Below are 22813 nucleotides of genomic sequence, written 5' to 3' on the forward strand. Positions count from 1 at the left end.
AAATATATTTAGTTCTTATTTTCATATGAAATTAGAATTAATTCTTATATCAAGTTTTGATAATTAGTCCCAAATAAATAAATAAAATATAATTAACTCAATGCATTATATATTTATTATAATATCTCAAACAATATTTCAAGTTATCATTCAAAAATTCCGTATATTTAACATATAAAAGAGATAACATTGTTAAATTAAAAAAATTATATCTATTTATTTTTAAAATTTGAAAACTAAAATATATCAAAATTTAAAATAGAAAAAAAATTCAAATTTTGCTTCCTAATTTAGAAACTATAACCATATTTAACCATAACCGAATTAACTTAAATTTATCAATCATAACCCTAATCTACTTATACATAAATCTACTTACATATAAATCCATCAATCATAACAATCTTTCACTGAAATTTGAATCCAGAAAGTGTCAATAAAAATATTTTACAAAGACACTACATTGTAACGATGGGGTTACAAGAGACAAAGCTAATCCTTTACTGAGTGAGATCATAAAAAGTTCGGAATGCATTTTGTATCTTCGACTCTAAATTCACGAACATTTTTCAATCGTCTCAGTTATAACAGACAAGATAATGTTAAATACAAAATCTATTATGGCATTTTATAGAACTTCATTCATAGGTTAACCAACTCGAGCCTAATTAAACTGCAAACTCGATCTTCCAATGCTAATCATTTTTTTCCTTTCGTATAACTCAAAAGAACCAAGCTCCTTGCCATTTTAATTGTGAGATTGTAGTAAAAAATGGTACAAATTTTGATGATAGCAAGTCTATCCAACAAAACCGTAGTATAAAAAACCCATTTTCATGTTGAGAAAAAAAGAAAGACCCGGTTAACAAGTAGATCTCAGCAATTTTGGGCAAACAAATGGAGGAAGACTTCAGTCAAACATGTAGGGAAGTGGTCTGACAGCCATAAATGCATCCACCATCTGAAAGAATTATGGAAAAAGAGAATATGTAAGTTTTGCATCGTATACAAAAATCTTATCTCATAGTAAACAACTTTCAGTGTTCTAGCAATATTCAACAATATGGGCTTTTCTTAATTCCATCCGAGTAGGGATGACAAAAATACTCGCACCCGCGGATATCCGCGAATAAAATCCGCGACGGATAATTACTACCCACGGATATTTATTATCTGCGGGTAACGGGTATTTTAATACCCGCTTATAAACGGGTCGGGTACGGATATCATAATATCCGTACCCGCGAGTACCCGTTACCCGCAAAAAATAAAAATAAAATTTAATTTATATTTTATTAAGTTAAATTTAATTAAAATTAAAATTAACAGTATATTTTATTATGTCAAATTTAATTATAATTAAAATTTAATTTAATTTATATTTTTATAATTTTATATTAAAAAATTTATAAAATATATTTTTTTTTAAATATTTGTGGGTATCGGATATTTGTGGGTATCGGATATTCACGGGTACCCGTAGATTTTAAAAATATCCGCAGGTATTTTTTAAGCAGATACCTGACAGATAAATTGGCAGATTTTGTTTTGCGGGTCGGATTGTGGATAGACACTATCCGTGCCCGACCTGACCTGTTGCCATCTCTACACCCGAGACTTTCCTTTCACCCAGGTTAATAATTGGTTTCGGCAATACTCAAGATTATGCAATTAACAATCGAAATGTCAACTTATTTTCCCTGTATAATTATTTCACTCTTGTAGCATAGGCATCTATGCAATGACATCTATTATTGTTGAATGCATACCTCTTCAGTCACAGATGCCCGAGCCCTACGATGTCTCTCCACTATTTCAGTCAAGACTTGTATTAGCCGTTGCTTCACCTCACCCGTTAGCATGCGCCCTTCTCCATATTCCTACAAGAGAATAACAGAACAAGTTAGGGAAAAAAATAAAGGGTTCCTCATTGTGCTATTTGTATTATTAAACAAATTGGGGAAAAAGGATAGAAACTATACCTTCTTAATGTGTTCAAGTTCAGCATCATCTTCTAAGAAAAATGTCAGGTATTTGATTGGAATATCAACCTGAATCATGTTACAAAATGTCAAAATTCTTGGACTGTAACAGGAGGTAAAGATGGGAGCACTAAAAGAAAGGCAAAAAAATTTATTAGACAAAATAGGGTTTAATCTTTGGTTTTAATTTTATTAGGCATATTATATACATGTGCCTTCTTAATCCTTCTTCATTCTATCACTTTTCATAATTTAGGTGACGGGGGAAAATTAAATAAACGATGAGGTTTATACATCTATTACATGTAAACTGCATTATTTATGAACCGACAATAATTCCGTTACCTCAAGATTTGCCCCCAATTGCCTATGTTTCTCAACCGAATCTTGCCCACCAGAAAATGCATGCTTGTTTACCTGAAGAGAGCGACAAATACACTTGGTGAAATAACCAAATGAAGGCAGAAAAAACCAGACAGATGTTGCTTAGAAAAAAAAAGAATTTTAGTGTGACATGTGCAAGATATTAGGGCCCACTTGCCTTTAGAAAATGCACTGTTTTTATTTCTTATTTTTACAGAATAATTAAAAAAAAAAAAAACCTTGTTTTTAAGATTCCTGCTTTCAAAGACACCTACCTAGGTTTCCATTGTTTCCTATACAAATATATGAAAATAAAGAAGATAAAGTAAAAGCAAGATGGCATCTTGTAACTACTTGCACAAGCAAATAAACAAAACCAGAAAACAGTACTCAAACCAAACAGATTATCCAGTAAAGCAAACGAACAACATAAAGTAAAAACAAGATGGCATTTCGCAACTATTTGCACAAGCAAATAAACAAAATCAGAAAACAGTACTCAAGCCAAACAGATCCTAATTTATCCAGTAAGGAAAAGCAAGATTTACATATGAAATCTAGTATGTGGTAATAAGTTGGAATGAATACTTTTCCAAGGGAAAGAGAAAGAAAGCCCTTCAATAATTTCTGGAAAATTATACACATTACACAGACACCAATGTCAACAAGTAGATTTACTTTGTCACCCAAGATTCCTCAACAAAGCAAGATTTTAAAGAAAGAAGAAACTACTGCTAATTTTTGTCACAATGAACAAATAAATCTACAAGACTTCTAGATAAGCAACAGAATTAACAGGAAAAAAAAAAAACTTTAGAGAGTAATATCAGTATCACCTTGTTCTTTATATCTTTTGCAGAATCAGTCACATATATTGCAGAATTGGGATCACTGGCAGACATTTTTCCTGTTTCCCCCTGCAAACATGTATATTTTAAAGATGTGAGATCATGGTGGACAGAACAAAATCCCAACCCAACATGCAGAGTAGTATATGATTGTGGCTCCCCTCTCTATACTCGTTCATGAACAAAGACACAATGGGGCATTGTGGGAGCAATGTCTCTTTTTGTGTTAGCATACGTTATGTTATTAGATAGTTTTGGGGTTTTGAATTTCAAGTGACCCAAAAATCACAACTAAATTTATGCTCCTTCCTATTCCCATGGAATGTGTGTAAACACCAAAACCCTTTGCCCAAATACAAAACTAAATAAACCCTACTCTCTTTGCTGTCTAGACCTCCATACAAATTGCAGTCCAAGCTTGTGCCATATGCATGAACCATTCTGACCACCATTGTTTATTTTGGTCCAATCAGTGCCACCCCCAGATACATGGAAGAGCCAATAAGCTTCTGTGCATCGTGAGTTCATGTTTTGGTTTTGTCAAGGGACGCTCCAGATTGCTCAATCTTGAAATACATTCCAGATTGTGCAATTTAAAATTAGAAATATAGATTGAAGGTTTTGAATAGGGTTATGTAATCTAGAAAATTATTCCATATATTTTTAAGGTTTAATTATCTGCATTGAATGCTTTTCTTAATATGCTTGCTTTTCTTGTATGTGCAAATTGATATGACTAGGACAAGTGATGGTGGTTCTCAATTCAATGAACGCCAAACACCAGCTGCCTGACCTAGTAACTCCAGTCAATAAAGATGATGAGAATGTGCATGCAGAGATGCACAAGCACAGTAGGTAAGAGTTGACGAAGCCTAATACTCTTAGTTGACAATGTAAATAGATCATGTTAGCATAATATTATATTTTGAGTTTGTTTGTAAGAAGGTATTTATTGTGGGCTTTTGTATGTTTGTGGGCAGCTGAAGTTGGTGTCCAATAGGCCAGAGAATGCATTGTAAAAGGTGGCCAAGAATGCTTATGGCAGCAGAATACTTAACCCAACAGCTTAGGCTTTTGTAAAACACAGTTCATAATAAAACAAAATAAAAATATACTGGAGAGAATTAAGAGTTTAATTAGGTTAGCAGAATGATGAATATCAGAAGCTCTCTTAATCAATTTGATAAAGTAGGCATGTTTTGCAACACAAGAATACCTGTAATGCAGGGAAGAATAAAGATTCAATCAAAGCTGGCTTGTTGAAACCCATTCGAGGAGCAACATCACGCGTCATTCTAAAATATGGATCCTGAATGTGACATAAAAAGCTATTACCAAGAATAAGATGAACGCTAGAAAGAAAATAACAGACCATGATGTTCACATGCATTTGAGAAATGGTAAATGCTTTAAGTAGGAACAGATCCTTTTTATGACATTTTTCTTTAAATATTTACAGGAATGAAGAGAGTTTGGACAAGAATAAATTTACAGATACATAGTAATCAGATCTGGCCATTGCCATACAAGGTAATCTTCAGCGAAATCAACTAGCATATAAAAGCATTGATGTCACTTGAGATTAAAGTAAAGAAGATTTAGAGTGAATTTGAGTATTTTCCCCTCTCTTAGGTTTTCATATTTATAGTAGTTTGGGATACATTACATACAATGAATGAGAAGAGACGATAAATCTAGAAGATACTCCTAGGAACAAGATCTAAAGCATGCTCCTAGGTGTTCCAGCACACAATACAATAAATCCTATTTAAGACTATTTATTCTAACAATGTCCAACTGACCTGGTCAATTGCACAGGGAATTAAACAACGGAGATTCTCTTTTCCAGAAAATAGGTGAGGAAATGAAGTGGGAAATGATGGAACTGCCTGCATAGACAAAAGAAGCACATGCAGTCATTACCATGTAAAAAATTCAAATATGTACTATTATTAAATCAAATGGATTCAATTATAACTAGGAAAAACAAACTTACACAAAGCATTATACACAGAGGATATATATAGTTTCATCATCATGATGCTAAGTTCCATTTTCAATAGTTCACAAATATGTTCAAATAACCTATTTTGAACAAAATATGAATAGTGCCGCTATTACATGTAATTGATAACAATACATTATGTATCAGCAAAGAAGAGAAATGACCAGGAAGCAAACTAATAGCCCAACTACAGTAACCGAAAACTAAAGTTAGGGATCATTCTGTAAAGAGAAGAAATGGACTATACCTGCACAGGCGGAAAACTAACTTTTCCAATATGATCTTCCCCAGCAAAACCAAAAATGCCAACTGCCTGGTTATAAGTCACACGTGATGCAACCTCACACATGTTCTTGTAGAAGGAACTGAAAAGGAAAATTATCCTCAGACAACAGAATACTCACAGTAAAACAGTAAAAGAAAAAGAGATTGGGAAATTTCTCGTGCGACATTTTATTTCAAACATAAAATATTTACTCAGTATTTTCTCTTCTAATTATGATGTGTACTAAAAGCCCCAAATTAGTTTTAACAGTCATTCATTTTTAAGTATGAGAATGAGACCCAAAAACATTAAAAGTGCTCGCACATTAAAAGTTGCTCAACTTAAAATTTCTATGAGAAAACTTCATCTTGGAAAGAAATTCTGTGCAATGTTCTTGATAAACTGGAGAACTTTTTGCTGAATAAGAGAAAACCATGCCTGAGATTCAACTAATTTTACTAATGTATAACTAAACATTTTAAATAAAATCCCTTAAACTTCAACTAATCCATGATTTAATAAATCTGCACATATCAGGGAAAACTACATTTATAACTCACCCGCCAACATAATTAAAATCAGAGAAGATGAACGTCTTTGAAATGTCAAAACCACAAGCAATGATGTCCTTTGCATTCTCCCTTGCTAGTCTTCGGCACTCCTCTACAGTAAGATTTTTCCAGAAGAACTTTTCATCATCAGTGAGCTGTATAACCAGAGGAACCTTAAACACATCTTGCAAATACCTACATACCATTTTCCTCCAAGTCAACAAACATCCCGAGCAATAACACGAATTGAGAACTCACCTTTATTTTCAAGCTTGACCCACAACTTAAGCATCTAATTTCAATCAATTATCATGGTAAAACTCTCTTAACCTATCATATATGAAAATGACTACATCAATACAAAAAGCAAACTACACTAACACAGAAATTCTAATAGATATTGCCTACACAATATATTTACAATTTTTCGTCAAATTTCCACTTAATAAAAAAATGAAATCCAGTCAACCTATATAAATTGGTCAAGAAATAAGCCACTAGCGTCAACCAATTCAAGTACCAAATTCTAAGCTCACTCTTTAAAAGCCAATCTTAAATACAAAAACAACATATTAGATTCTCAGTTTTCCATCAACCTGCATAATTCGGTCCTAAAAACAAGCCAATAGAGTGAACCAATTCAGGTACCAAACTCTTAACTAGCTCGCTCACTTGCAATCACAAAAGGCTGCAACACACTAGATCTACAAATTTAAATCAAATTCGTTTTAAATTCTCAAAAGAAGGAAATGGAGACACGCGAACTCACTCACTTAGTGAACATGAAGGGAATCAAATGTCCCAAGTGCAACGATTCGGAGGAAGGTCCGCGCCCGGTGTACAAGTAAAACTTATCGCCTCTCTCGTACGCGTCCAGAATCTCCGCGAAATCGCTGCAACACATAAACGACACTCTCAAATCACCGTTTAAGCAAATGAAGGGAGTGAATGAAGGAAATGGAGGTACCGGTGGGCGAAGAAAACATGGCGTCGTAGAAAGACGTGAGGCGTGCGCGAGGTGAGGCGTTCGAGACGCGAAATGAGAGCGTCGTCGAGCTTCTGGCAACCGAAACGGTCGATGAGTTTGTCGTAGTCGATTTTGCCTTTCGAAGAAACCTCCCATGGATTAACTACTTGTTCGGCCTCCTCTTCTAGATTCTTCTTCTCAACCTCTGTCGTTGCTGCCATTGAATTTCTTCTTCTTCTTCTTCTCTCTCCTTGGAATACAGACAGAGAGAGAGGGAAATGGAAATGTAGTGCCTCTGCAAAGACTTCACCAGAGTGTGTGCCGTAGGGTTTTGATCTTCAGATGTTTCTTGTTATCCTTTAGAAGTGTTTTTTAGGTGTTTACTTGTCTTGTCCTTGTTAATTAGTTTCATACAGTATTGTATTATTTTGAAATATGAAAAAAAAAATCATGACAAATTTAGTTGTATATATATAGTTTGTAAAAGATATTTTAAATGAATATATTAAATTATTTTTAGTGAGTAACTCAATTAAGTAATGTGATGTAATTTACTTTTATAAACTATGAAATCTCAATATATTAAGAATGATAAATTTTAGATTATTTTATTAAATAACTATTGTTTTTGTCCGTAAATTATTATTCAAATAAGATAATTATATAATATTGAATAATAAATTATGTGCTTATAATTTGTATGAACAAAATAACAAAATTCATTTAATACATTATGGAAAAAATAATATTCTTTATATTATTTTTTAATTACTTAATGATCATGAATGAAAAAAGCAACGGTTATTGTTTTATATTACAAATGAATTTTAATATATTACAATAAATAGTGCTTAAACTTTTGTCTATGGATGAAATCATTCATATTCTAGGAAAGTTATACCTAAATTTATTTTCATATACGTTCTTTTATTATTTTAGTACTTTTAAAAATTAAACGTTTAATTAAAAATTACAAAAATAAGAGTGAAATAGAAAGTTAGAAAGAATGCACAGTAAGATTAAATGTTTGCATTTAAATCGGTTTTTACTTAAAATGACATTTAATTAACAAATTAAAATAGCTAGAAGTTCAATTCAAATTGGATGCTCCTTTTAGAAACAATTTATCCAATCTAATAAAAAACGATCCAAATTGGATGCTTCATTTTTTATCTACAAATCCTTAAATAATTAAATTACTAAATCCATTTTTGGCAATTATTTAAAGAATAAAATACAGAAAATGCGAAAAAAAACCCATGAAATATAAAAATTAGAATGTATAAATAAAAATGTATAAACATCAGTACCCAGAGGCTGAAAAAAATTAAGACATTTTGATTGATAGATTAGTTACATTTTATATTTGGTGAATATACCATTTTTTATTTATTTTGACAGAGGGTGAATATACCATACTTTGCAATATACAATCAGGTGAAAATCATTCACACAATCCATTCTCTGTTTTTTCCTCATGTTCACCGGTATTTACAGGCTAAAATTTGGTACTGTTATTTGTAATTTTTTTTAATCAAATTCTCCATTTGATGCCCACAACTATAATTTCCTCCCCATATAAAATACATAACCATCAACTTAACTTTCTTCCAGAAGACAATAATAATGATATTGTAGGAGAAGAATAACTAATCCTTTGTTCATATTCTAAGTGACATATTTTGCCTTATCAAAAATCAAAACTCCCAAACAGGTAATTTGAGGGAATAATAAATAACTTGATCTTGTTACATGTTCTACCAATGATTTCAAATATAATCAAGACTACTGAACACTAACATTTAGGAAAGAGCAAAAAGTGAGCACAGTGAACTCACAAACCTATCACTATTGCTGCAGCTTGAGTACTGGGAAGGCGATAACATCTCGAATACTGGGAGAATTTGTCAAAAGCATCACCAGCCTATCAATTCCAAGTCCCTGGATTTGAAAATGGCAATTAAAAGGCCACAACAGAAAAGTCAAACGATGCTAACAAAAATTATTAACATCGCAATTCAGAGAAGTGAAGACATTAGCTTGCATACACCATGGTTGTTGCCTATTACACTAATTATATCACTCATACACAAACATTGAAATTCCAGTAATAGCTTATAATTCAATTCATTTCTAATACATATGTTCTTCAATAAGAAATTTAATAAACTATTGAAAAATAAATTTGAAGATAAAAAGTAAACATGAGAATCATAATGGACCTTTACAACACTGTATTTATTAAAGTAACAATTTAAAATGAAGAATGATTATGATATAAATTGAACATGATGATTTTGCTCTTAAAAAATGACGCTATCTGGAAATTAATCTATTATTAAGTTGATTTTAGGACCAGATAATTGTTAATTGCATTGGACAGAATCAGTGCCTTCAATACGTGACCATGTTAATACCACAAGAAAAAATAAAGGGTAAGTTCCACAACCATACAAAGATACACAATGAAGACTAGTTACCATACCATTCCCGAAGCTGGAGGCATTCCGTATTCCAAAGCTGTGAGAAAGTCATCATCAAGAGTTACTTCATACGAGTCATCTTCATCTTCCTTTCCTTCCTTTTTATCATCATTTGCTGAAATAGCTGACCTCTTCTTTTCATGCTGTCTAATTTGATCTTCCAAGCGTCCCCTCTACCAAGTTCAGAGAAGAAACCATAATTAAATTGCGACAGTTAATTAAGTAGAATAGAAATAACCATTATAGTTCATTCTTTTTCCAAACAAGTGTGACAAAGTCCATTTTCTATTTCTGGTAGTATCTGGAACAGATTAACGAACCATTCAAGTTTCTATGCATGTTTGGTTCCAAATACCTAACTTGGTTATCCATGTGAAGTTGAAGAAGAGTAGCTGTGAACTTAAAATTGGATGTGAAAAAAATAGTGAACTTAAAATTAGATGTGAAAAAAAATAGTGAACTTAGAATTATTGGATGTGAAAAAAAAATGGAGAAATCGCATGTAGTTAATGCACAAAGCACCAATTTGATTATGATGCAGCACCAAGTTTGACTCGTTTTCCTGTTGTTATGTCATCAAATTTTCATAAATGATACTGATTATCCAACATGTCATCTATCTTGTTAAGGTAATTGCAGAAAAAGTAAAACGAAAAGATACATAAACTCCTCTGAACTACCAACCACAAGAATCTAAACCTACTTCTAAACTATCAGAGAATAGTATTTTATATTTATCTTGCCAGGATCTTATTTTCCCCTTTTTATAAGTGGTTGAATATGAGAAACAGTTGATGACAAACACATCACATATAGTGTACCATAAGCAAAATCTACACATGCTATGCAGCTTGGACCTGAAAAGTTTGAAAACTTGAATCTTACCTGATCTATTGGATCAGTCAATTCGGAGAATGCATTCCCCAACTCACGGCCACAAATGAAAAGTTCAAATCTCTCAGTCAAACCTGTGTATCTAATGTAGGATCATGTGTAAGATAGAAGCTACTATCTAGAAACAGAAAATGTGCATCACTTTCTTATTGAGATTGGCTAGGATGCCTTTTTTCAAATAAATGTAATCACTGCATGCCAGAAAGTACGTAGTACAACATTCCCGAGTTCATATCCCGGGGATGAGTTTGAATCTGTGAAAGAAATATTCTAAGTTCGAAAAGATTAATATTTCATAGTAGGTAGAATAAAAATACCTTTAATAACAGAAAATAACATTATTTGATATTTTGAGATGTTTCTACCTTCTATGTGGTTTGGCAAGGGGAGATATCTCAATCGGATAGTCTAGAACAAAAGTAGGTTGGATGAGCTTTGGTTCTACAAAAATCTCAAAGACCTAAATAAACAAAACAAAAACAATTTGGTTATTGTCTGCAAATCAAAGTAACAATATAATAAATGCAAAAAGTGCAAAGGAATACCAAGATAAAAGGAGAAAAAGTTTAATTGCAATAAAGAAATAAATTTATCAAATGAAAAGAATAAAAACCGGATGCTCATGAATAAAGTCTACCTCATTAAGAAGGTGGCCAACGGATTGGCATGCTTCAATGGAACCTTTATCCTTTTTATCAAGATTATTTCCAAGGGTATCCAAAGTAACACGCTTTGCAACCTCAATATCATCTCCAAATTCATTGAAATCGATCCCAGCAATTTCTTTAACAAGATTGTGCATAGTCTCCCTCCTCCAAGGCCTTTCCAGACATATCTCAACTCCCTGTAAGGAATCATTACACCACCTTCAACAAATTTGTTATAAGGAAATAAATTTCAGTATAATGTCATCACTCATCAAACTCAAGCTGACATTTAAAATATTTTAGTTAATGCTAAGCCATCATTGAGGGAACTACATGAGAGAAAATGTCTAGAATATATAAAAAAACTTCATTTTAAGTTTTAAAGCAATATTGTAAACATAATATCCTCTGTTGACAGGATGAGAACAGAAGGGCTGCGGGGAAGAATGAGCAAATTTGAAGATAAATATATAAAATTAGTAGTAGGTTCAATTAAGATTAGAACATAAAAAGGGATATTTGAAAGTGATTGATAATATGAAAGCTGCACTCAAATAATGGATGTATCAGATGAGAATTCTTTACTATTTTGAAAAATAAAAACTAAAAATTTGTACTATAAAACTAGACATGGTTGGTCAAGATTAAAAGTTAGCCGGGGGGTCATGCGTCCACAGGCTATTATCTTGGCCAAAAAAATACAATTCTTGACCATACAATATTTATATTTATAGTTCTTATTTCTCATTTTAACAAAAGTTCTCAGGTGGTACATTACCTACATGCATACACATGCACACACACACCCCATATGTGTGTGTATAAACACTCTCTGTAGATATATAATGGCTGGATAAACTATTACAAATATATGAAGATAGAATTTTCTGAGTTGTATAATTGATAAAATGATAAGAAGCTTCCTCTTATATCCTGAAAATTTCAAAATCTTACCTATAAGTTATAACTGGGAATTGTTTTCCTTGTGTGAACAATAAATGAAGTTTTGGATTTCCAATTTTTTTAACAGAAGTTGCTGATAAAAAAAAGTGACAAAACTTAAGTGAAGAGAAAATAAAATGCCTGTCTGATTTTGAACATGACACAATGGCAATCAAGGTAGTTTTATCCATGTAACCAATTCACTTGTGGGGAAATGGCTTTGGAGGTCTTTTTCGTTGTACGAGAAATAAAAGAAAAATGTATACTTGTATCCAATGTAAAAAAGAAAAAAAAAAACACTGAATAAATAAAATAAAATTGAGAACTTATTTGCCTTTTTAATAAAATTATAAATAAATAAACTTTTGAAGAAAAAACATATGTATTGCTTTGGGATTCATTCAAGTTGTTTGCGATCTCGTTTATGATTAATTTTCTTTTTTTTTTTTTGGCATTAGAGTCATTACTTAATATTGCTTTTATATTGAGTACACATTATTGTATTGCTAAAAAGGTAACATAACATACTATTATAAATTTTGGATGATATTGTAAAATTTTAGTAAGGAATTTTCTATTATGCCTGTAGGCGCAAGATAAGAAGTTAAAATAGAAAGGTGCTGTTGGAAAAAAAAGTATTTATATTATCAAAAACACAAAAAATATACCATACTCGTTTTCTCAAGTGATTTAAATAAAGTATTTACAAATGTGTCTTTAGTACTCTTATTATGTGCCAATAGAAAGCCCCTTTGATTAATAATATATTTATTTAAATTAAGCAATCAGAACCAAGAATATTTTTTGTCAAATTGAACAACCATATATTTAAATATTATAATATAATATGGTGGTACTCCTAACCCTCCCTTACAGCTCAAAGTCCCAACATTTGCCCCCAGAATTGGGGATCAATCAAGGAGGGACTAGACCTTCCTATTTAAGCATTGAATAATAAACAATACAGCAACATGTTTTATCCGTTTTAGAGGCATAGGCATCTCTTCTGACACATCTATTCAATTCAATTCTAGATTACATTTAGTAAGAACAGCGTCTACCTGATAATCAACTGTAAGCTTCCCATGAACTGCAAGAGCACATCGAGTGACAATCTCCTCTGCCAAACTCATCATGCTTTGATAATCCGAGTATGCTTCGTACATCTAAAGTTTAACTAATATCAGTATTTAACGGAATGCAATTCAATATATAGTGAAAAAGGTCATGTGCAAATTGAAATATCAAACGATCACTGTTAAAACAATTTGAAAGCCAAATATGGGGAAATGTGCCAAGCTAGTGCAGTGATCCTCTAAACCACCACCAAATTTTCCATAGCCCCTTCTCTTCCCCCACCCCAATTTTTCTCTTATGTAACATCTCCCTTCTCCCCCCGTGAGTCCCAAATCTCCCTACATGCCACCTGTCCCAACTCTGTCATGAAATTCTCTCTCTATGCTAACTGAACTTTCCACATCCCACCCTCTTCAGTTATTTTTCTTTTTCCTCTCATATTAACAGCTAGTTGTTATTGGACCCAGGTTTTCCGCTTCTGCTATAGAACTGCAGTTCGGGCCTATGTAACGGAAGCTTAAAAATTCATCTCCAGAATCTAAACTCTTACTCACCTCTATAGTTGTAAATTCAGGATTATGTCGAGTTGAAATTCCTTCATTTCTAAATATTCGACCAATCTCGTATACTTTTTCGAAGCCACCCACCTATCAAAAAGAAAAAGATTAAAATGGTCAATGACTTCACTAGAAAAATAACATCCATATTAATCTAGCCAGTTTCAAATTTATAGCTTGAAGAATATATGCCATATTCTATAATTCTGGATGAAAAATTTTCAAAAAAGTTTGCAGCTAAAATGAATGAAACTATCCTTAAACAGAAAAGACAACATTTTCTAATTGTTAGTATTGTCGAGAGTAAAATTTCAGCATTCCCACGGCATTTTCAAAATTTGATTAAAAGAAACAAGATTTTGACCAGTAATTTTATTCATTTGCATTACATTCAGAATGAATACTTAATGTATTTTCCTTTGCTAAACAAAGAATTACACCCCTACTGTGTGAAGTAAGAAGAGGCAAACCCCTCGATACTTCCTTCCTGTACAAAAAATAATGCTTCTCTGAGCTCTTTTCGGAGCATGACTTCACAAATAACAAATATTTCAAATCTCACCAGCATTCTCTTAAGATGTAATTCAGTAGCAATTCTCAGATATAAGTCTCTTCCAAGAGAATTATGGTATGTAATAAAAGGTCTGGCTTCTGCTCCCCCAGCTGCTCCCTAGTCAATGAAATTAATCAGTTTCAGGAAAAGAAAAAAAAGAACTTCCATGTACAAATGCCACATTCCTACGTAACATATAATTAGTAAAATTACAACAAAAGGCATTTCAGAGAGTAATTACATCATTTATCACTTAGCAGTTGTATTGAGAGTTGAGACTGAAAGAGCATATGGTACAATCCATAGACAAGGCCCAAAATTTTAATGGTACCTTATTACTATTTTAAAAAATTTCAAAAAATTTCATTATTGTATTTAAGACATAGAAATACTCAAAATAATAAATAATAAAAGAAAAGGAGTTAGTGACTTGGAACGGAAGCAAACATGAAAGCATAAGACATAAATACAATTAAAAAATTATGACAAAATAAATTTCTAAAAACAAATGGCTATTAGATAAATAACTAGCAAATAGCACCACTATAGTTATCATCAAAGGTTTGGTACTTGGTCTTGATTGATAATGAAGGATTAAAACAAATTCAGGAGACAAGCAAAACTGAAACAGAGGTGACTTGGAGTTGCACTTATAACCCAAATAGTTAGATGCGTAAAAACAAAGCCAACAATGGCATAATAAACAGTACAAGTCTGACAAGTTCCACTATGCCATTCAATTGAAATCTTATAACCCCTATATCAATCTGACTTTCATGAGATCCAGTACAATGCATAAATATGAAAATAACCAAACAAACAAGATCATGTATCAAGCTAGCCTGTTAGATCAAAACTTCTAAAAGATCCATGCTCTTTGCATAAATATAAACATCATATATCAAACAACTAGTAGTCCCCAACATTTGAAGATGTACTTCTATGTAAATAAAAATATGCAGCAAGGGTAGGTACATTAAAATCAACAAACCTGTAAAACTGGAGTTTCAACTTCAACAAAACCTAAAGAATCCATTGTCCTCCGTATCTCTGATACAACCTATTTGAATGAAATTGATTAGAAGGTCGATTTCAATCAAGTTACTTGCTCAGGAAATACATAAGAGAAGTTCGTCAATCAAGGTGAGCCTATGATCCCTGAAACCAAAATTCTAAATCTTCTTTCAAATCTTATCCAATCAAATATATAATTAAGGCCCATATAGAAAAGTATCATTACACTCACAGCAACAAGATTTCAAGAAAAAGAACTGTAAACATATGTTATAATGTATTACAACCCAAAATAGACATATTAAACATCATTCTTTTCCCAATAGTAAGGAAAATTATGTACCACAACTCCAGAAGGCTCCTTGCTAAGCAATGTTATGGGGGAGGGTCATTACACATATGCAAAAAGATTTTTTCTGGATTCAAACCCATTACGCAAGACCAAACTGGTCACCAAGGTTGAACTTTACCATCATAGTTTTATCAAAATTCTACACCAAACAACATGATGACCATAATTCTTTTACTCTTTTAGTCTAGTTTATTTTGTAAGACATACTTAGAACTCAAAATGCAATTATAACCTAATTGTCTGTTATTCACTTATTCCACCGAGTCCAATTCTTAGACTCCCTTCACTTTTTCTCAAGAATTGTATTTTGACCCTTGATATCCTCCCATGAATTTATAGAATAAATTGTTCAGCTTGATCTGTTTCCCTATTCCACTTATCTATAGAAAAGAACAATACTGGATAGAAAATAAGCACATCACAAGAAGGTGAGAATAAGATATATCAATTAACTCAATAAGAAACACGAAAACAAAAAATAGTTCTAACTCAATTTGGAGACATGGGAACAGGATGGAAAATAAACTTAATGAGTCTAGAACATTACAATTATTTAATATCAAATTTAAAACAGTCGAATACCATTGGGTTTAAACTCTTAAGAGTTAACAAAGTTTGGAAGATGAACCACCTTTGCTCTTTTACGGAATACATCTGCTACCTCTGGATTTGCGATCATATCTACATACCTAACCACAAGTCCACAACAAACAGTGAAGAAAATTTTAAATCATAGCTAATCAATTGATAGTCCAAAAGTGTGAGGGATAAGTAGAGAAGACATGCAACGGAGAAGTAATAAGAATTAATTGCACAAAACTAAAAAGAAAGAATAAGATATGATATAAGTCATACTTCACAAAATAAGAAATAAATAAAAAATATAATCCATTAAAAAATTTGAAAGATATATTTACTGACACGAGAAACAAGAAAGAACATGAGTAGATGTAGATATCCTATTACAAAAATTGAATGAACTAGATAAAGGAAAAAAAAATTAGCATAGAAGGATTGTAATCATAGTCACTAATAAAATAAAAAATCTAGTAGTATATAACAGTGATTTCAATAGCTAAGGAACAAACACGAATATTAAGGCATAAGCTTACCTCTGTCGATAACGTTTATCTATATCAGTTAGTCCATGATATTTGTCAGGAAGTGGAAGCAGAGATTTAGTAAGGATTGCAAAAGATTGGACACTCACAGAAAGTTCTCCTGAAGTAAGACCAGAAAGAAAACATGAGAAGATGGTCAAATGTTTCATAACAATCAGGCTATCAGCTGGCATTTGTCAAAGGGCATATTTGATCCAGCAGAGATAGATTATCAACCTCAGGTGTTAACTATTTCTCAGTCTGCAATTATCATAACTAGTTCCTAGCAACTTGAAAGAGTAATCACAGGTATGACATATACTAGAAATCTCAGTAGATAGACACTCATATGACAAAAAAAAAATCATATATGAAACCAGAGATGGCTGAGCAAACTCCGGTTGAACATAATACAACAACTATCAGAAAATATTTTAAAAAATTATTTGGTTTAATCCACCTAGAGATAGCTTGAGACTTGCAATTTGGGTAAACATGCTGATTAATAACCTCTTTTACCTATAAAGAGAAAACCTTCTTGGAAAAATAACCATGTCCCCCAAACTCTCATAGTTGCTAACATACTAGAATTTGTGTATGTATCACATCAGCAGCAAACTTCCATTATCTCAAATTTTATATAATCTTAGCAAGGGAATATGCATGGGAATTCACAAGCATACAACAGCCATAGAATTAATGCAAGTTCTTACCTTGATTCACACTTAGATAACAGATAATACAGATGAAAATCTGGGATAAATTATAAATTATGGGCACAAGATCTAGCATGTTGCAAATGCAAGCCATGTCAATTTACTAAAAACATATTTTTAGCCAAATCATTTAATAAGATGATTAGATAATTACCTTTTTCTGTGCGTTTTATTGTTCCTCTTACACCTAATATATCACCAATATCAACATGTGCCTTTAACTGTTCAAACTGATCGCCTATGAGTCTCTCCTTATCACAATAGAGCTGAAATCATGGATTTTAAAAACTTGAGTTAGCAGCTCTCTGTACCATTCATTTTACTGAAGGACAATTTTTATCCTCTACATGAATAAAATATGAATCCAAAAATCAACTACAATAAGAACAACGAAACATGATAACATACCATCAGCTTATAAAAGCCCTACATGTCTTAGTTTAAAGTTACTGTTAGAGATTACGTAAATATCCTATTGTCTCTTTATAAGATTTACACAACATGCTGCGAAAGTGAAAAAACGAGAGACATATGATGAATTCGTGAGTTTAAATTACGCTATGGAGGCTCTTATACATAACATGCTTCATAACTACAACGAGCAATGGTTTCCTAATTTACATAAATACAGACAGCTCACAATAGCTTATAAATGTCCCCACTCACAATATTTACATACTCACTACCTTGAATGTACAAAAAGAGTAAAACAAAACCTGAATTGACCCAGAATCATCTCTTAGTGTGAGAAAGGCAAGCTTTCCGAATGCCCTCCTGGCCACAATTCTTCCCGCAACAGATACGTGGTCACTCTCACTATCTTTTTCCTCACCATTTGCCAAATCTATGTAGATATCTTGCAGCTGACTAGCACCGTGAGTTTTGTCCCATTCATAAGCATACGGATCAAGCCCCTTGCTTCTCAATTCTTCAACCTACAAACAACCACAAAGAAGGATTGTCAAAAATGATAAGCCTTTCTCCAAAAAGAAGACAATCTAAAAACAAGGAATCTCAGTTTGTTAGTTCTCTGACAAACACTCCATCTCAACCAAAATCTTCACATTGTCCCAACCATGCATTTTGCATCCTATACCCCAGCAGAAAAAATGCCGCTAAGTAAAATTAGTTTTAAAATATTCCTTTTTTACACACATGGTATTCTCATTTGGCTAGAACTGTAAGTAAACAAGCCAGGAGAACAGATAAATAGAAAGATAAGTTTTGATAACAAAATTAACTACAAGGCAATCAATATCAGTCCTACATTAAAGTTCAACGAAAAACCACACAACGCACAATTTTCCAAATCAAAACTCTACTTCAATTCAGCTTTAAACTCGTCCATCACGAAGCACGGCACAGCAATTACAAGAAAACGACACCGTTGCAAGAGTCACGTACCTTCTTCAAGCGTATGGCTCGAATGGCATCCCTATCGGAAGTGGAAGTGGGAGACGACGACGCCGAGCTCCGGCGATTGCGACCGGCAGCCCTGGTATCAGTGGTGGTGGAAGATGAGCAGGCGCGGAGAACGAGCGTTCGAGGTGTTCGACGAAATGCGTGAGAGTGAAAGAAGTGCTTCAGTGGGTTCCATGTTAGAGTGCACACTCTTAGCGCTTCCATTCTCTCTTTCACTACTGGGTCGTACCAAAGTCTGTTTATTATCTTTCTAGCTGGGATGTAGGTACGACGCAACAGTTTGAACAGCTACAATATCTAAATTATTATATTTTAAGGAAATGGATTTTGTTAATACATCAGTTTACATAAATAAATAAATAATTATAGAAAATATGATATACTTCAAAAAGAAAAAAAAAACTTCACTACACAAAAATATCGGTCATTCAATCGCAAATTATTTTATAGCTTAATTATCACATAACATTTAAAATAACTTTTAAGTCAATGTTATTTATACATTTAAATATATATATATATATATATGAAATTTCCTATTTATGTCCACTTTCGTTTTTTCATATTTATCTTAAAGTTATTGTTTTATTTAAATTTAATTAATTTAATTAACTTTTAAAACTTAATCTTTCTTTAAATTTAACTATTTTTTAATTAAATAAATAAAATTATTTACAAAATAAATACAATCTAGGAATTATTTATATTTATTTTTATAATTTTTATTTTTAAAAGAAAATGAACACATATATTTTATGTATATGTGTTTTCACTAATAAATATATATATATATATATATATATATATATATATATATATAAAGATAATTTTTTTATACTATTTTTATTTTCATTTGAATTTTATAATATAATTATTTTATTAATATTCAGGTATTTTTAATTATTCTCATTTATATATATATATATATATATATTAATCAATGTATATATATTTAAAAAATATAAGCACTAAGGTGTCACATCGCCATCTCTTATGTTTACACCAGCATTAGTTAAACTTTTTATGGAAAGCATGTACAATTTCTCAATAACAGTTTCTATTTTTTAATTTATTTAAACTAATATTAAGACTTTCTTTTAAAGTAAGGTATTTGTATAAACGAATGTTGTGATACAATAAATACCGAATGAAGGACATATAACTATTGTTAATTCTTTTTATATGATCATCAATTATTGGAATATATATATATATATATATATATATATATATATATATATATATATTACAAATTTGTTTAATAATTAATAGTAAAAAGAATTTTGTAGTTCTAATAATACAATTTATTTTATTGTGATCATATTTATTTCTCATAAATTATTACATGTAATTTAAGAAAAGAAAACATAATAAATATAAATTGAGTTAAAATAATATTTGAAATTTAATAAAAGAAGAGTTTTTGTGAATATATTTATTAGATTATTAGGTCTATCAATCTTTTCCACCAACAAACATATCTCATCGCAACACGGTATCATGATCAAAATATATTAAACTCTAAATCTTAAACTTTAAAACCCTAAATAATAGTGTAAACATAGGTGTTATTGCGTCTGTGTATGTATTTTTTTAAATATGCGTGATATTATATTAGTAGATAATAATATTGTAATGTTATTAAGATAATATATAAACTAAAAGTATATTTACCAAAAATAAAGTGAAATATATGATAACAGAGAAAGAATAATTATTGACAAATAAAAAAGAAGAGAAGAAATAAAGATAGCCAATTTTATAAAAAACTTGTAAAAGTAACGGTCAATTTTTAAAAATTTAATAAATTATTATATTTAAAGGATAAAATTGATATTTTGAAATGTAGACACAGAAATTTTTTATATATTGTTATAGATATGTTTCATCTTTATGGTACACTAAAACCAAGTGAATTATGCTTTAATATAATAAAACGCACTATCATGTTTGTATGTTTGACATAAAACGCACTATCATTTTTTAAAACTTGTGCAATTACCTTTAAGCATGAACACATAACATGTTAAGAGCCTCGTATAAGCATAGTTACAAAATCATATGACATAATTAATAACTTTATCATAACTATATCAGAGTGTTTTTCATGTGACAAATGAAGTTTCATAATAAACTATAATATAACTTTTACGTATTGTTTTGTTTGTCGAAGAGAATGTTTTAATGATTTTTATAAAGTACATGGACGAAATACTTATTAATTTAGTATAGGACGAAACATAATCTTTTTATAATAGTTGACAGATAAAAAATATATCTAATCCCATTTGATAAAATTTAAATTGAAATGTAAAAAATTATTACATTGTGTTCCTACCGATAATATATATATATATATATATATATATATATATATATATATATATATATATATATGTGTGTGTGTGTTTAATTAGTCGGATGGTACATACTTTCGTTTAGATGTGTCAGTTTGGTGTCCGTTTTTAAAAATTTGTCAATTTGAAAAAGTGTCTTAATCATATCCCTTTCATACAAAAATGACTAGAGTCGTTAACTTAATTAATAACTATGACCACTAAGTTATATAAGTATCAATACTTAATTTTACAAGTCATTTTAAATATCAAAACTGTTAACGATTTTAATAATTTTTTGGCAAAAAGAACTTAATTGAGGCATCTTTTCAAAAATTGAGATTCAATTAACACATTTTTAAAAGTGGATACCAAAATGACATATCTAGATGAAAGTGGATATCATCCAACTAATTAAACCATATATTTAATAACATAATAATGTAAAATCCAATCAAATCGAATACAACCTTACAACTCGAATATTTATATACATATATGATTATAATTGATTGAATGATGATAAATCATATATCTTATTTAATTTAAATATGTTTTCGAATATTTTTCCTTAAAGTCAAAAAGACCTATAAATACAAATTGATCCTAGATAAAGTACTCATCATCCAATTCTCTTACTTATATTATAATTATTTATTTTGTACTTAGTGACTTAAGCATCACAAGGAGATTAATCTCTCTTCATCTTCTACAACAACTCAATAATCAATTCTTAAAGCACAAATTATCTTCCTAATCACCTTCTCTACCTCGGGTAAGAATACATCGATCTATTTATATATAATTCACATTTGATTAGTTTAATTGTTTATAACGGTAAAATATACTAAATAAAATTTGATATAACTATAATGTAATTTAAGCGTGATTTCATACACATGTTTGTGAGTTAATGAAAAGATTTACAACTTAATCATAAAATTGAAACAAATCAATTAAGATGAGTCACGGGTTTGGATTTTTCTTTAATAGAAAGCTCTCTATAAATTGGTACACCATAGGAGTAAAAGGAGAAAAAGAGAAGAAAAATCTGGAAACAAGAAGAGGAAAAATAGTTGTTAAGGTAATATTAAGAACTTTATTTTATGCATCTTTTCTGATGTAGTCTCATAATTTTTTGTTAATTTTTTATATATTTTATATCGTTTTATTTGTTGTCTGAAAATAAAATAGTTGATATTATAAATACATACTACAATAGTTTAATTGTAGGTACAAGGTAGATGATTACCTTTTTCTAATCTATGTGAGAGTCTTTTCTCATTATATTTTAGTTTATTTTTTATTTTTGTTTTGCTTTACTATTTTTTTTTTGTTTTTCTGATTTTTTTTATATTGTTATCCTCCATTGTGATTGCAAAATATTATTAAAATTAAAATAGAAAAATAGTTCATAAAAATGAGAGAATCTTTATTATTTATTACATATAAAAATGAAAACCATGTGTTAATTATATCATGTGTGTTCATATTTTTATGATAAAAAATAATTACCACAATTTGAAAAGTAATTATAATAGTAACACTTATATCATTTCTTACAAATAACTATACTCTCACTCTTATTAAAAAAACACAATGTATAGAAACACAAAATAATAACCATATAATATATAATTTTAAAACTTAATTAATAAGAAAATATATATACACATAGTTATTAAAATATATACTTTTTATTAATTGTTATAGATTATAGACGATATACTTAAGTAACA

At 30.5% G+C, this 22813-nt stretch overlaps 2 protein-coding genes across 2 annotated transcripts; both read right to left on the reverse strand.

The window, feature by feature from the left end:
- Nucleotides 1-597: 597 nt before the first annotated feature.
- Nucleotides 598-7356, reverse strand: LOC114165061 (tryptophan--tRNA ligase, cytoplasmic). The gene is made up of 11 exons (XM_028049711.1): nucleotides 6982-7356; nucleotides 6788-6907; nucleotides 6024-6209; nucleotides 5446-5563; nucleotides 4996-5082; nucleotides 4410-4502; nucleotides 3182-3262; nucleotides 2328-2399; nucleotides 1983-2051; nucleotides 1770-1880; nucleotides 598-961 (listed from the first exon to the last, which is right to left on the reverse strand). Exons 1-11 carry the CDS (start codon nucleotides 7200-7202, stop codon nucleotides 911-913), a joined length of 1209 nt encoding a protein of 402 aa, XP_027905512.1. The 5' UTR covers nucleotides 7203-7356; the 3' UTR covers nucleotides 598-910.
- Nucleotides 7357-8668: 1312 nt separating this feature from the next.
- Nucleotides 8669-19002, reverse strand: LOC114165941 (lysine--tRNA ligase, chloroplastic/mitochondrial). Its single transcript, XM_028050581.1, has 14 exons — nucleotides 18721-19002; nucleotides 18033-18251; nucleotides 17471-17582; nucleotides 16613-16721; nucleotides 16132-16189; nucleotides 15126-15194; nucleotides 14144-14251; nucleotides 13579-13671; nucleotides 13009-13113; nucleotides 10996-11202; nucleotides 10724-10818; nucleotides 10350-10440; nucleotides 9467-9637; nucleotides 8669-8922 (listed from the first exon to the last, which is right to left on the reverse strand). Exons 1-14 carry the CDS (start codon nucleotides 18940-18942, stop codon nucleotides 8830-8832), a joined length of 1752 nt encoding a protein of 583 aa, XP_027906382.1. The 5' UTR covers nucleotides 18943-19002; the 3' UTR covers nucleotides 8669-8829.
- Between the last annotated feature and the right edge of the window lie 3811 nt (nucleotides 19003-22813).

Source organism: Vigna unguiculata, chromosome 10, assembly GCF_004118075.2.
Source record: "Vigna unguiculata cultivar IT97K-499-35 chromosome 10, ASM411807v1, whole genome shotgun sequence".
Taxonomy (NCBI): Eukaryota; Viridiplantae; Streptophyta; class Magnoliopsida; order Fabales; family Fabaceae; genus Vigna; species Vigna unguiculata.

What these genes read in the sequence shown, in the direction of transcription:
- LOC114165061 (XM_028049711.1), bottom strand. Translation starts at nt 7,202, where the DNA reads ATGGCAGCAACGACAGAGGTTGAGAAGAAGAATCTAGAAGAGGAGGCC. An exon ending in GATTTTAATTATGTTGGCGG is followed by an intron (nt 5,564 to 6,023) that starts GTGAGTTATAAA and finishes TTTCCTTTTCAG; the next exon opens with TTCCTTCTACAAGAACATGT. An exon ending in TTCCCTGTGCAATTGACCAG is followed by an intron (nt 4,503 to 4,995) that starts GTCAGTTGGACA and finishes TGTCACATTCAG; the next exon opens with GATCCATATTTTAGAATGAC.
- LOC114165941 (XM_028050581.1), bottom strand. Translation starts at nt 18,942, where the DNA reads ATGGAAGCGCTAAGAGTGTGCACTCTAACATGGAACCCACTGAAGCAC. An exon ending in AGCTTACAGTTGATTATCAG is followed by an intron (nt 11,203 to 13,008) that starts GTAGACGCTGTT and finishes GATTCCTTACAG; the next exon opens with GGAGTTGAGATATGTCTGGA. An exon ending in CTTGCCAAACCACATAGAAG is followed by an intron (nt 10,441 to 10,723) that starts GTAGAAACATCT and finishes ATCCTACATTAG; the next exon opens with ATACACAGGTTTGACTGAGA.